Raw genomic sequence first — 15,212 nt, 5'->3', positions numbered from 1 at the left:
ACACAAACCTCCCTGACGCACAATCAGCTGACTTTTGTTATTGTCTCTGTGTCAGGAGTAAATCATGAGACTGAGGGAACAGCGTTGTCTGCATTATGTGACCTGCTGGTCTGATTTACTGGGGTTTAATTCTTATGGATTTGAACAGTTGAAACGTGTGGTAGCTGTTATCAAACTATCTCTGAGGAAAAAGGTTTTAAAAGTAATAATTTATAAAACCTGGAGCATCATCTGAGCTGCACCGCATGACCCGTTGCCCCAGTAACGGATGGCGTTGCATCAGCATCCGCAGCATCAGCAGTAGCATCAGTCATCCAGCGGCAACTGTCAAGGTCGCCAGCGAGAGGCATCATGGGAAGGCGAGGAGGACACCAGAGGGAGATGGGGGGGGGGGGGGGCGTTGCACAGTCATCCACTCACGACCCAAACGAACCCTCTCTCCGCGCATGCGCCCACGCTTTCGTCAACTGATGTATGTGACCAACTAACCGAATAACGGCTGTAACCATAATAGGACATGGACGCCGCCTCGCCTCACGGGACGCGGCGATGATGCACAGGAGTCATGGATTTCTGCACGTAAAAACGGAGGGGCGGGGCCACGTCACGGCATCCCAGCATCCGAGTTTTTCATAGGTTAATGGAGTGGACGAAAAAAATTGATAAAAACAAGTGCGTGCGGTTACGTGCGGTTCTCCTCGCAGCTTGTGGAAGAGGCGAAATAAAAGAGAAAAGGGGGGAGGCACCGCTTCCAAAACCCGACTGCAGCAGCTCAGCGAGGGCTTCCTTTGCTTCGCCCGGCCCGGTAGTCACGACAGGTGAGTGTTTATTGTCCAGGTTGTGCTGCACGGTTTTGGGGGGAAAAAATCTATCGCCTGCTCCAGTTTGACCGACATTACAGGCACGAGGTTAATCGACAAAAAGTGACCTCTACTCATTTCATATATTTATTTTACGTTTGAATGTGCACTGTAACACGCACGCTATTGATTATTATTGACTGGTTTTCTGATGGGAATGGAAGGAAATGCGGTCGTGTCCAGCCTGGCAGAGCCGGCTGGTACCACGGACAGCGCCTACTGAGGTTTGTTCCTTTTCCTGCAGCTGTCAGCGCCGGCGGGCGGAACCTGCGACGCTTTTGACCACCACCTGAAGATACCAGCTCCTCTCTGCAGCTTTCCTTTGGAGTAAAATTCGCCCGGTGATCTTCCAGCTTGAGTTCAGAAGATGGAAGGGCAGGCAAGTGCTTTTCTTCCTCCATAGTTTCTGCTGTGACCCACATTTCAGTCCGTTTTTATTCAGGGGTTAATTTCTGTTCCAACTGTTTAAATAAGAAAATGTGTAAAAGACAGCTGACTGACTACAAACCATCCGTTCTCCTTATTCTTTCGCCTGATTTGGGATTTCCATATAGTGCATGTGTAAGAACTGTTTCTATATGAAGTCAGTGTCTGAGCAGAGCAGTGTGGGCGGTGTGAGCCTGTATGTATGCTATAATAACTGTGAGTCACCCATGAGCTCTGCAGATGTGTGTTACATCATGTAGAGTACATGAAACATCATGTACTCATGTTTGTGATGTGTTCAGTGCTTGATTTTTGACGTGTGTAGATCTGTGTTCAGTCGTATTGTGTGACGAGTTGAGTGAGTGTGAGGGAGAGATGGGGGGTGATCATGCAGCCTTTCTTTGACTCCTGTTTCTTCTGTGTATGTATGAGGACCAAATGTCCTCGAGACAGAAGAGGAAAATCATTTATGGTTTGGGTTTATTTAAGCTAATATTTGTCTTAAGATGAGGATTGAAGCTGAGGATGTAGTGGTGGAAGTTTTTCCATCCAATTCTTCTCTAAATATAGATGAAATGATAGCACGGAGTTTGCAGCAGAAAACCTCTTTGGAGAAGTCTTTGCTTCTAGCATGCTGCCACCCTTTGCACGTACACATACAATCCAGACCCCTAGGGAATGAAGGAAATCATTAACCCAAGAAGAAGTGGATGAGACAGGAGGAGCGAAGGGGCCACAGCAGAAAAGTAAATTATGGTGTGTCTTTACAAAACACATCTAACATCTGGAATGCATCACAAACTTATGATATTAATGATGTCTTATGGTGACCCAGAGATCAAACTCTGCCACCATAAGACACTAGCCAGTTGGTCAGTGATTATCTGCTGTGTAGTGAAATCTCAAATCATGAAGATTTTAGCCATGAAGGTTTTAGTTTCATTTGGTACAAAAAATGTTTTTTTTTTTTTTTTTATCAGATACTGTAGCTGTGTTTACATCCTTGTTTGACTCAAAAACATGGAGGAAAAAATCTGCTGTGCTTTTACTGTTCAGCTGGTTTCACCTGTAAGTCTGTTAACCTAAAAGCACACACCGTGTGTTTGACGTAAAACTGTAAAATTCAATGGTGAATAAAATCAGCAGTGTGACTGAAGTCTGTATATATAGATATCAATACATGTATATTCACTGTTGCCCATGAAGTTGGAATAAAATATGTTTTACCTCTTCTCATGAATTGATTGTGACAATGTGATTTCTTGATAGACAAAGTGTGTATCTTCTCAACTTTATTGATCGGTCTCTTCCAATGTGATTACCGGTGAGTATAAATACAAATAAAAAGAAGAATGTGTCTGAAAACAAAATTATTCCAACTCTGTGGGCAGCAGTGTATATTCCTGTGTCCCTGAAGGATGTCCTGTCCTGCTCTGACTTGGCGTCCTGCTCTGATCGCTCGTGCCAGATATTAGCACGACCAGCTCATCGATACAGGCTAAAATCCAGTCGGTAGTGTTATTGGACCGATCACCAAAACAGATCAATACATTTACCCTTCTTCCTTTGCTTCACTCTAAAGTGGAGTTGATTGTCACTTCAGAGAGAAATGGCTGGTTTTTTACAGATGTAGGTCAGATGTGGGCAAAATGTGTGTGTGTGTGTGTGTGTGTGTGTGTGTGTGTGTGCAGTATATGAGCAGGAGATATTTATGAGACCCTGCCATTTGTGTGTTTGAGTGCTGTGCTGAGGCTACTTTAAGCCTGTGTCAATAAAACTGTCACCTCCAGGCTGTTGTCATGGAGACAAAGGGCCGAGGAAGGGAGGGGGGGGCGACGGAGTGATATGGACGATCTTGGATGGATGGAGAGAGGCTGCAAGCGTCAGGCGAACAAACGCAGAGGATGAAAGAAGAAGTGTGGGGTTTGAGAGTGACAGCTGAGTCACAGTGGGCGTCTGAGTCACGCAGACAGTGGTTTTACTCGAAGCGCCTGTAGGTCGCTGTTTCTCGGATGTTTCAGTGTGCAGACGTCCAAACAGTCTGATTGGCTGTGTCAGATGTGAGCTGAAAAGCAGGTCGGATCTGTTTTGTTATGCCACGTGGTTGCCATAGTAACGCAGCATCTGTTCAGTAAATGTGCGCTAACACAGAAGTTTGTGTTTTTAGGAGGGTAATTATACATAATGCCTTATGAAACATCCTCGGCTCCTAGTTTTTGTTTGTTTCTGCTCCTCTGGGACGAAAAACATGTCATGTTTGGAGCAATGAGAATCAAAAGGTTGTTCAGATTTGGACAACCCCGAGGTGCTAATTCTGGTTCTAGTTTGCATGTTCCACCACAGGATTCTGGTTCTCAATAGGTCAAATTTGCAATTAGAAATGTCAAAGAATAACTGAAAAGCAGCTGTGTCAGTATTTGAGCTACAAAGCTTTTGTTATTGATCCTTATCTGAGACGTTTTGGGTGCTGTCACGTGACCTATCATTTCTACTGAGTCACTGTGACTTGACCAAAAACCAGAGACGGAAACAGTCGATGAGGGTGACAGAGGGAAAGGTGAACCTCAGGGAAAATACAGTAGGAGGGGTGTGTGTGTGTGTGTGTGTGTCTCATGAGCTCTGGGCTCTTTTCTTTCTGTCTTTCTGTCTCTGATAATTAACTTTTAACTTCAGTGATGGTGATGATTCCAGACAGATGATGAAGAATCAGCTCCTTCATGTTTGAAGGGTTTCAGTCCCAAATACTGAAACTCTGTTTGTAGAAGTTCAGCATAATTCAGAATCATAACTTGGAATCAAACAGTGGAAAGACAAGGTTTTCATTTCAAACGAGAAACACAACAAGTGCAGTCAAATTGTTGTCCGTCCATTTGCAGACACACCCAGAGGGACGCAGGGGCTTTCAGTCCGTGTGGGCTAAACCAGATTATCGATTGCTCTTAAATGTCACCTAAATCCTCACGGGGCCTATGCAAACGAAGGCTGTTGGCCAAAGAGCAGATTTCATTATCCTTGAGAGTAAAGGATGGTAAACATCTTGGTTTAAAGAGGTTGCACTGTGTGTAATCATTTTAAAAAGCAAAGGAGTCAGATGCTGTTCAGTACAGGTTCAGGACTGGGTGGATTGTTGAAACACTGCCTCATTAAATTTCTGTGAGCTTGTAATATTTGTATATTTATATGTGCAGATGATCTCAGTTTTCCCTTCCTGAGAAATGAGTTTTCAGACGTACACAGTATGTCGATGCAGAAACCTCAGGTCAGCCTGAGTACCTGATGATTTCAGAGGGACACAGTGACCTAATTTCTTCTACACACCACGGACTGTTACCATGCAGATGTTCTCCAGTGACTGACAGACCATTGTTTCTCTGTCCAACATGAGCCTTTAAACTTTCTAAGGCCTGAACTAGTTTAACTAACTAAAAAACAATGTGTATTATGATGTGTAGTGAATCAGAAATAATCCGATTTTCAAGAGCAGAAACATATCACAGACAACAAACGCTTCAGGTGCATTAAAGAAGAAAAAGGGCTGAGTGAATAAATAGAAATAGTCCAGTTTGGTGAGATTCCCTTTTAAAAGACATCACAGCCAATTGGTTCGAGTATTTTGTGGCAGTAAATGAAAACTAAGTGGTGACAAACAAATCTCGCTGCTGTTTCAGGCAGAACACTTTCTGCTTACTCACTAAATATAAAAGAAATCCTCCTGAGCTTCTCGGCAGACGCAGCAGTTTCACTTTGACCTTTACATCACTTCCTGTATGTGTTTCTCTCTCTTCCTCTGATTGGTCCTGTGTCGCCAACGCCCCTTTGTTGAAATGAATCCTGAAAAGTGCAGTCTATGCTAATATTATCTGACCTCGCTCGGTTGTTATTCCTGTGCCAAGGGCAGTGGATCACCTGAGGCCCAGCCAGGTCCCTGTACTGTCTCGAATAACAGCGGCGCGTTCTTCTTCGTCAGCAGTGTCTCTTTTATCACTGCATGTGAGCTGAAATACAAACATCAGCAGAAACAAAGACACAGTGGCCTAATTTCTACTGCTGCAGCCCAGCATGACCCGAATCTCTTATTTGGGATCGTTTAAGAGGAGTTCAATAAACTTTAGCTTTTAGTGGCTAATTTATGTCCAGTAATCTCCTGAACAAGTAACCATGATGCCCTCTGAGAGAGAAAAAACATTTAAAGATTAGACATCACAGGACGATACGGTAACTCCTTCGATCTGACTCCTGAAATGCATCAAGCTCATCCATATTTCTTACATGGTTGCATCTGATGGAGGCTCGGTGAGGGGACGGACGTTATAACATCTGATCGTCATGGCGGCAGTGACGGCTCCTTTAATACTCGCCCTGATTTCATTACGGCGATGAATCGATGGCGTGATGGGGCCCGGTTCAGTTGCAGGAGCAGGTGGATGCTTCAGAATTGAATTTCATCTGCATTTAGCTGATTATGTCCAGGAAAGAAAAACGCAGTCATGAAAAAAACAACTGATCACAGAGAGAGGTGGGGCTTTGTCCCTGCCTGAGCCTTTTCCAAAGTTTTATACTAAGAAAAGACATTTTCAAAATGTTGTGTGATTGTTTTATAGTAATTTTACTTAACTGTTAACTAATAAATAAGTATTCACATGCATGACATTACTGAGAGCTGTAATAGTAGCTGTATTTATGTGTATTTACGTGTACTCTGAGCATGAGTTCACTGTTTGATACCTGATATTACTGTAGATGTGTCTGTGTGTGTCACTGCATCACTGACCTGTCTGGCGTCAGCATCGCAGTTTTATTGCATCTGTCTGCCGGCGGCGATGATTTAAAATCCCATCATGAGCTCAGATTTCATATTTATTATGTCTCTGTCTCCCCCTCTCCTTCCTCCTCCCCTCCTTACCTTTCCACATTTATCTTCCTTTTCTCTTTGCTTTCTCCCTCGTCCTTCTTCTTTCCTTCTTCCTGTCTTTTCTTTCCTTTATCACTCCAGGAAAAGCAGGTAACAGGTTATCTCCTGTTTTCTCTGGCCACGGCTGTCATTGGCTCTCTGCAGTTTGGTTACAACACGGGAGTCATCAATGCTCCAGAGCAGGTTGGTAACATCAGTGTTTGTCTGCTGGTAAGATCTAACTCTCCGTGGCTAAAGCTGTGAAAAGTTTAACTTCTCCAAAAACAAAACTCCAAAACAAACCTAAGAGATGAGAGAGGAGGAAGTCTAATGTAGATGAGTCAGCTCTCTCTTGCTCTGAATGGAGAAGTGTCTTCTTACAGATTAGAAAACAGTTTGAATTTAATAGCTTGTTCATGATGAGCTCAGGTCAGAGCCAGACAGGCTGTCTCTGTCTCTACCCCTCACCTGTCTATCCATCTGTCCCCTCATTAGAAACTGCGATCTTTCTTCAATGCTACCTGGGTGGAGCGTTACGGCGAGTCCATCAGCCCGGGGATGTGTACCATCGTCTGGAGTGTTGCTGTCGCCATATTTAGTGTGGGCGGTATGGTGGGCTCCTTCAGTGTGGGCGTCATGGCGAACCGATTTGGCAGGTAGAACCACATTTTCTGGATCTGTTGTACGATATAATCAGTTGACATGCAAACTCTTGTTTTTCTCACGATCCCTCACACATTCAGCATCAGTAGAGTATTTCTTTATTTTTAATGTTTCCCTTTAATGGCTCTGTCTACTTCCTGTGTGGTTCAGCTGAGCCGTCACAGGCCATTACTCTTAATGGAGTTAATGAAGCGAGTCTGTCGTGAGCCCACTGCTCGGCTCGGATGTTCCCCGGAGTTGTTCCTTCATTTTTCCGTTTGCCTCTGAGTTTTTTCTTTCTTCTCAAACCACAGTTGTTTTTCATTGTGTGTTGAGACTGTGTTGTTTCGTCTGCTGACATAAAACGTTTTACAGTGAAGGATTTTATTTTTCCTACAATTCTAATAAACTAATCGCCTCCTGGCTTTAGATCCATACTCAACACACAGATGTGAGATCTCTTTATTCCTTTTCCAGGACTGATGCTCATCGCTAATCTACTAAAACATACTGATATTACAAATGTGCATGTTTAGAAATACTGTTTAATCCACTGTTCCCCACTACTGCTCCTCACTGTGCCACTGGTCTGGGCACCTGTGACACGTAGCCAGGTGTTATACACAATTATCTTTTTCTGTTTTACATGAACATGTTATATATTAACTGCATGGACCTGTGAAAGTAAATTCTGTGGGTGTGAATCGACCTTCAGTTGGCTGACTGACCTTTTTCCAGACTGTTTTCACCACACCAGCCTTTCCCCTGTCCCCTCTTTGTTCCTCCTGCTGCTCAGGCGTCGCTCCATGTTCCTGGTGAACTCTCTTGCGGTGATCGGTGGCCTCCTCATGGGCTTCTCCACCATCTGCTCCTCCTACGAGATGGTGATCGCCGGTCGCCTGGTCATCGGCCTGTTCTGCGGCCTCTTCACAGGCCTGACTCCCATGTATGTGGGCGAGGTGTCGCCCACTCCCCTCAGAGGAGCTTTTGGCACCCTGCACCAGCTCGGTGTGGTGGTGGGCATCCTGATCGCTCAGGTCAGCATGAAGCAGTACTGTTCTGATGTTTCTGATGGAGTTGATTATTATATTTAACTTTTTTAAAATAAATCCAATGTTGTGGTTCCTGGTGTTTAGGTCTTTGGTCTGGAGTCTCTGCTGGGCTCTGACAAGCTGTGGCCCCTGCTGCTGGCCCTCACTGTGGCCCCTGCTGTGCTGCAGTGCTCCCTGCTGCCCTTCTGTCCTGAGAGCCCCCGTTTCCTGCTCATCAACCTCAAACAGGAGGAGCAGGCGCGCAAAGGTATTCACTGATGCTGCTGCAGTACCACTACATTTACTACTGCATCTACTGCTGATTCTACTGCTGATTCTACTGCATCTACTGATAATTTTACTAGTAACTATTAGAAATACCAAAGCAGCTACTGCTTCTACTGCTGCTACTGTCACGATCAGTACCACTGTTTATATATTGATGCTACTATTTGTAACTACTGCCTCTATCACTAATAAAGCTATTACTTGTCTTGCTATTACAACCTGTTGCATAAAAAAATAAAATAATTAAGAGAGGAAAAGTGGGACAGAGGCAGAGAGGGACAGACACTGTAGCATGAGACGAGAGAGACAGATCGATGGGAAAGCAAGAAGGCGTGAAGGAGCAGTTAGAGATACAGAGGGCTCAGATCAGGGGAGCCAGGATGGAGTTTTAGCCTGGAGAGAAGAGTTCTTCAACAGACAGAAGGTTTTGGCATCTGTTCCACACACAGCCCGTCAGGGTCGACAGCGAGGCACTGACCCACTTCTGTGTCACACCTTTTTAAATGAATGTTTATCTGTCGCAGATGTAAAATCAGAAATTTGATAAAATAATGAGCGAGCAAAATCTACCTGAATCCAATCCGCTAATGAAAACAGTGGCATGTGGTGAGCTTAGTAACGTGTTCTGTTTCCTGTTTCGTCGACAGCACTGGTGCGTCTGCGTGGCAGCGAAGACGTAAGCAAAGATCTGCAGGAGATGAAGGAGGAGAGCGTGAAGATGGCCATGGAGAAGAAGGTGACCATCCCCGAGCTTTTCCGCTCTGCGACGTACCGACAGCCTCTGCTCATCGCCATCATGCTGCAGCTCTCCCAGCAGCTGTCCGGGATCAACGCTGTGAGTCAGCAACAGGCAGCACGCACACACGCACACACACACGCACTGTTAGTTTGCTTCCCCATTTAGTTCTTGCTTTGTGGTGCATAATTCCAGACGGTCGATTGCATCACAATACATTAACAAGAAAACTGACCTCTGACTTTTTAATAGGCCACAACTTTAGAAAGAATTGATTTTGCGTGAAGGGGGAAGCCTTTCAGGGCCCTGGAGATGGGGCCTCCGGGTATAACTTGCATAATTGATGAAGTCAGTTATGATATTCATTTAAGTCCAGTGTAAGTAAGTGAAAGCACTGTCTGATGTAAGCAACATTAAATAGGATCCTGGTGTCCATAGCCCCCTGAAAGCTGGAGCTACTCAGGAAAATATCATTTAAATTATTCATTTATATCATCAAATACTTGATGCCTGATCCCTCATTCCTCTGTTTGCCGTCCTCTTTCCATCCCTCAGGTGTTCTACTACTCGACAGGGATCTTTTCCTCAGCTGGTGTGAAGCAGCCCATCTACGCCACCATCGGAGCCGGCATCGTAAACACAGTCTTCACTATTGTTTCTGTGAGTGCCGACGCTGTCCACAGTTTTTCCTGTCTGACTTTGCGTGCATTCGGCAGCACGTGACTCTGTCCTGTCTCTGTCCTATATCTGTCCTCCAGCTCTTCCTGGTGGAGAAGGCAGGACGAAGGACTCTGCACCTCCTGGGGTTGGGGGGAATGGCGGTCAGCGCTCTGGTCATGACCATCTCCCTCCTGCTGGTGAGTTTGAGAAAAAACCTGTGATCACCCTTTGCCTTTAAACAGCGCCAGTTTTCCTCAGTACACCTGCACACAGTTTCTCAGGTGCTTGGCAGGTATGTTGTTCCTGCGTAGTAGTAGAGAGCGAATCAAAACACACTTTTCACATTACATATACTCACTTAGTCCATCGTCCATACAAAATGATTGATTAGTGCAACTTTACTCTGACTGATCTTAAAACTCAAATCATTCTTTAAGCACGCTGAATCTTCCTCTACCCAACAAAGTGAAACATAAAAAACATCCTGTTCTGTTTGCAGCACATTGCAGTGATGTCTTTTTACCACAAGGTGCTACTAGTTCCTCTGGTTACACATGAAATGTGCCCTAGAGATTTTCTGACTACAGCACGTTGTGAGTAAATGTTATGAACAACCTCAGAAAGTCAGAACTGTGTATCCATGTCAAACGGGAACATTCTTGTCTGTTGTCTTATCTCCCTCCACCTGAGCAGAAGGACATTGCTGTTATGAGCTACGTGGCCATCATGGCTGTCATGCTGTTTGTGGCTATGTTTGAGCTGGGCCCCGGTCCAATCCCATGGTTCATTGTGGCCGAGCTCTTCTCCCAGGGGCCCCGCCCGGCAGCGATGGCTGTGGCCGGGTGCTGCAATTGGACAGCCAACTTCCTGGTTGGAATGAGTTTCCCCAAACTAGTGGTAAGGGAACGGCGAGGGTCCAAGTTTGGACTGGTTAGCACTTGGTTTGGGTTCAGTTTGGACTTCTGTGCTTATCTTTTCTCCTGTTTTACTGTAACTTATTTTGTTGGTGCTGTTCTGCTGCTTTGTTTTACTCAAGTACTTTAAAATTATTGCAGCACTAAATGTATTTAGTTACTTTCCACTCATGGTCTTTTACTTTGTCCTTCTCTGTGTCTGTGTCCTGTTTTCCTGCCTGGGAATATTCGTGTATACAACAACTCTGAACAGGTAAAATATATAATCTGTAAAATTCTTACCACCTTCTCTTCACTCCCCAGGAGTGGTGCGGGCCATGGGTCTTCCTCATCTTCACTGCCTTCCTCATCATCTTTTTCATCTTCACCTTCATTAAAGTCCCGGAGACGAAGGGCAAGACCTTCGAAGAGATCTCCCGCAGCTTCGGCAGCGCCCCACCTGCCCCCGCCTCGTCTGCCGAGGACCCTCCTGCCGGTGCCAGCACTGCTGTGACGCTTCCCGCCTCGCCGGTGAAGGAGAAGGTCCCGCTGGTGGAGGCTCCGGCAGCCGCCCCGCCTCCTCCTGCTGAAACCACACCTCTGGAGGACAAATCAAACTCGACAGTACAGGAAAGTGTGTAGAGCAGCTGTAGATATAGTTGTAATGGGTGGAGGAGGTTATAAATGAAGGAAGAATCACAGAGATTTCCAAAAATGCTGTAAATTGTAGTTAATTATCACACCTTGGAACAGTAGAAACTACAATATAACATTTTATAATAGATCTACTGAGAACAGCAGCAACTTTAAAAAGTCATGCTCTCTTCTTTCACTCGTCAGACTTCTTCTTTTTCTGTGACATTTCCCGCAGTTCCTTCTTTTAAATCCTCCTTTCCTTGACTGTGAAAGGGAAGCAGTCAGTGCACGACACTACAGATTAAATCTAATGTACATTCCTAGGAATTCAGCTACACTCATTTAAAGGGTGAGTCTTTCTCACGGCAGCTGTGCGTCTAGTCCGGACGACACGCTTTCCCAACACAGCGCCTCAGGCTGTGTCCATGGGAAATGTTACTAACAGGTGTGAGGTGAAGGTCCATCATTACAGACTAGAGGCAAAGCGTGTTGACAGTGACTCAGTCTTCATGCGGGTGTACAGGTGTTTCCAGACATGTCAGCTCCATGGAGGCGATGACGCTGATCAGAAATCTTTTTTTTTTTTTTTTTAATTCACGTATTCCTGTTTGTAAAGCTTCGACAGGCTTTATGGTGGATATTGTAGTGCAATATAACTTTGTAGCTGTAGTTTCATCTAGTTAAGTTTAATTAAATTTTATGATTCATTGTGATCATGTTTTAGGAAGTGTTCTCAAATCACAGGTCAAAGAAGGGATTTATTAATGAGTTCATGCTCTGCCTTCAGCTGATGATTATGAGCTGACTGGCTGCAGAGCTTTTTAAACAATGCCAAAGTACTGAGCTTTGATTACCGCCTGGAGAACAGATGTGACCTCAGACGTGTTTCTTCTGGTTGCTCAGTCCACAGTGGAGAATTAGAAGCAGCCACAGGCCGTGCGTAGTTTGTTGTGTTCATTGATTAGAAAAGCCACTTTGCTGGTTAAATCTGGAACCCGTCACCCTCGGGGATAACCACTGGCTGCTGTGGTGGTGTTCTCCTTGTTGTTGGATTTTCAGTTGAAGTTTGGTGCTGAGTTCCAGTATTGTTTCCAAACAAAGAAAATTTCCTCTTCACCAGAGATTGTTTAAAAAAAAAAAAAAAACCATGACCGTGGCCATAATGAGTTTTAGAACTTGCTAATGACTGTGGCCTGTGGACACAAACACGCTGGCTCAATAGTTTTAACCTAAGTAGATTACAGTAGGGTAAAGTGCAATGTACATACATATATATGTTTTTTTTTTGTTGAATAGAAAATTATGAATATTTATCACTTTAGAAATTGATTTTTCTATAAAGTATATATAACAAATTAAATTTAGCAAAGCGAATATTAGAGCCACAATCACTAATATAGAACTCACTGAGCACAGCAGCGCTTTATGTCAAACTACCAGACTTCAAAACTGCATTCACCTGAGCCACTGTATATCCTGCTAAGCTCATATTAGAATAGATCATAGTTCAGGATGCAGGACTGCTCTGACAGGTGGAGCGACGCCACAGTGGGCGGAGCTTAAGAATGACAACTATTCTGTCCACGTTTTTTTTTTCCGCTGAGGCAGAGAAGCGAAAACGATGAAACCTAAGAGAAGAAGATGCGACCTGTCTTGTGCATTTCCTTCGATAGCTCACTAAGGGAGCGTTCAGAGAACAGAGGTTACAGAATAAGGAACCACAGGGTTTTTAATTCCACCCAGTGAATTAAACAACTTATTAACAGTTATTGCCACATCCAGCGCTTTACAGAGAAATTGTTTTTGAACCAGGAAAACTTACCGCTGTCAAATCAATCTTAATCATTTTCCCTGACAGTGGACGTATACGACAATTTGGAGTAAGAATTAAGTAAGAATGACACGACTTGTTGCTGTGACCCAACATGAAAAATGTTTTCAAATGCTTTAAAAATCCACTATGTGACTCTTAAAGCCTGAACGCACTGAGTTAGAGTGAGCAGCATATTTTTTTTAATAACTTCATCGCCTCTGAAATAGTCAGCTGCCACTCTCTTCACATGTTCAGTGAACTTCATGCACCAGTAGTAGTTTCTAAATAATAAAATCTGAAACGACACCGTAATGGTTGGCTATAATGTTTAGCGAGCCATATATTCCAAAATGGAAATACAGATTTAGATAAAGAAAAAATGAACAATGCTGTTTGTGAGTTTCTGAGTTAGCTTGGCTCTGAAAAACAGAGCACTTCCTTTGTGCTTTTGGCTTCGTTTGTGGGGTCCAGACGCTGTCTGTGTCGTGACGCTTCGTCTGAAAAGCCAGCCATGTGTAGCACTGTACTCTAACAGATTTATGTATTAAACATTGTACAGTATGTGTGGTGTATAAATGTATGACACAAAGTATATTTTCTATATTATGTCGTATTTGCGTGACTTATTGTAGTTGAAGATGCTATTTTCATCCATGCTGCACTTTAATAACATATTTATTTATTTACGTATTATTTATCTTTTGACTACACTGGAAGAATATTTATCTTGACAAGTGATTTAAGTCATTTATACTGAAATGTAAGACGCGTGAGAAGTGAAGGTGATGCGATGTAAAAGGACTTGTTAAGATGAGTATTTTGTTGATTATGGTCGGAGTCATGGCTTCACCGTGTGTTGCTGTATTTGTGAATGATAGTGATGTACTGTGTTTGCACTGAAGGAGGAATGTGGTACGCTCCTGTCGTGGTAGTGTTCAGTGTTGTATTCAGCCCCTCCTGTGATGGTCCAGCTTCTGTCTGTGGCTACACCCACAATGCTCCTTCAACACGGCACTAACACTGAACTTTACCCAGCCCGAGTCTAATATGGATTGAAAATGCTTTTCATCGCTCAGCTCGTCCAGACGGGAATCCGTTTTAGTGATATTCAAATACCTCCAACACCTTTCTGCTCATCACAGTCCTTTTTCTCTGAGTTCGGAGGTGAAATGAAGGTATCTCAGAGGAACACGTGAAAAAGATAAATTGAGAATCATGTTGAAAATGTTCTGTTGGGAAGCAAAACTGCCCATTTACAACTAATACGCTCACCTGCAGCCTTGTTGTTCAGCAGGGATTTGGTAGCGTGTCGTCTTAGCAGATTACTTATTGTTGACGTTTGGACAAGCCAAAAAAAAAAAAACAGTGACGTGACTCTGAAAGACATCTATCTGACCGCAGCTTATCACAGAGTATATGAAAGCATTACAACGAATACGTGGACCCAGGTGCACACTGCTACTTTATGCACATGTAAAACCTTCCACTCACTGTACAGCAATAGGAGAGCATAAGTATTCATTTGTAAATATGTATTTTTTAAAAAAGACATTTATTTATATGTTGACTTGACCGGTCACAGGTCATGTGTTTGGTTTATTTATTTATTTAATTTTTTGGGGTGCACATGCTCACCGTGTAGAGGAGAGGAACAGACTCTAGCTGATTTTAGCTTAAACGTCTCTTTTTACACGGCTCACTTTAAATGGTGGCACATGTTGCTCTGTGTGTAAATTAATCAGTCACTGTCCAGCACTGCTGTCCAGCACTGCTGTCCTTCATCTCATGTCCTCCTCATCACTCAGTCACAGCCACGTGTTTTTTTTTAGCCATTACACTCAGAGCTGCTGACAGAGGTTGGGTTTGGCTGAGAGGTTTTGGGCGGCCATGTTATCTTTCCTTCCTTTTCCTGTACTCTAAAAAATTATTGGCTATGATGATGTTGCCATGGCAACTGCCGCCAACATCCTCAAAGTCAGTTAGTTTTGAGCGATGTAACCTAGCAACCGTCAAGGAGTCACGCTGCAAACTGTTTTATTTTTACAGTCTAACAGTTGATGTTTTCACCTTTGACTCAGCAATGAATTCAATTATAACTTAAGACTAAAAACAACTCCTTCTTAAGCTTAACATGGCAGCTAAGGAAAGAAATCAAAATGTCCAGACTATCATTAAACCAGTGGCTCTGAATGAATCATGACGGGCCACAGACTCTAATGTCCCATCAGCACGCTGTGGCTGCTGCTCATCCCTGTGTTGTCTGTTTTTCTGTGGGTTGTTTGGTCCTGACCTGTGTGTTACTGCTGTGTAAATCAATGTCCTGACTGTATGTTGGG

General features: G+C 43.8%; 1 protein-coding gene across 1 annotated transcript; it reads left to right on the top strand.

Moving 5' to 3' along the window:
• Positions 1-245: 245 nt before the first annotated feature.
• On the top strand, positions 246-11,069 carry slc2a3a (solute carrier family 2 member 3a). The gene is made up of 11 exons (XM_041053724.1): positions 246-346; positions 705-818; positions 6,273-6,381; positions 6,673-6,833; positions 7,616-7,856; positions 7,956-8,118; positions 8,786-8,973; positions 9,430-9,534; positions 9,633-9,731; positions 10,228-10,431; positions 10,752-11,069. Exons 1-11 carry the CDS (start codon positions 246-248, stop codon positions 11,067-11,069), a joined length of 1,803 nt encoding a protein of 600 aa, XP_040909658.1.
• The last annotated feature ends 4,143 nt before the right edge of the window (positions 11,070-15,212 follow it).

This window comes from Toxotes jaculatrix, chromosome 13 (assembly GCF_017976425.1).
Source record: "Toxotes jaculatrix isolate fToxJac2 chromosome 13, fToxJac2.pri, whole genome shotgun sequence".
In the NCBI taxonomy this organism is placed as follows: domain Eukaryota; kingdom Metazoa; phylum Chordata; class Actinopteri; family Toxotidae; genus Toxotes; species Toxotes jaculatrix.
Note: the sequence above shows the minus strand (reverse complement) of the source record. Positions and strands in the feature narration are given on the sequence as shown.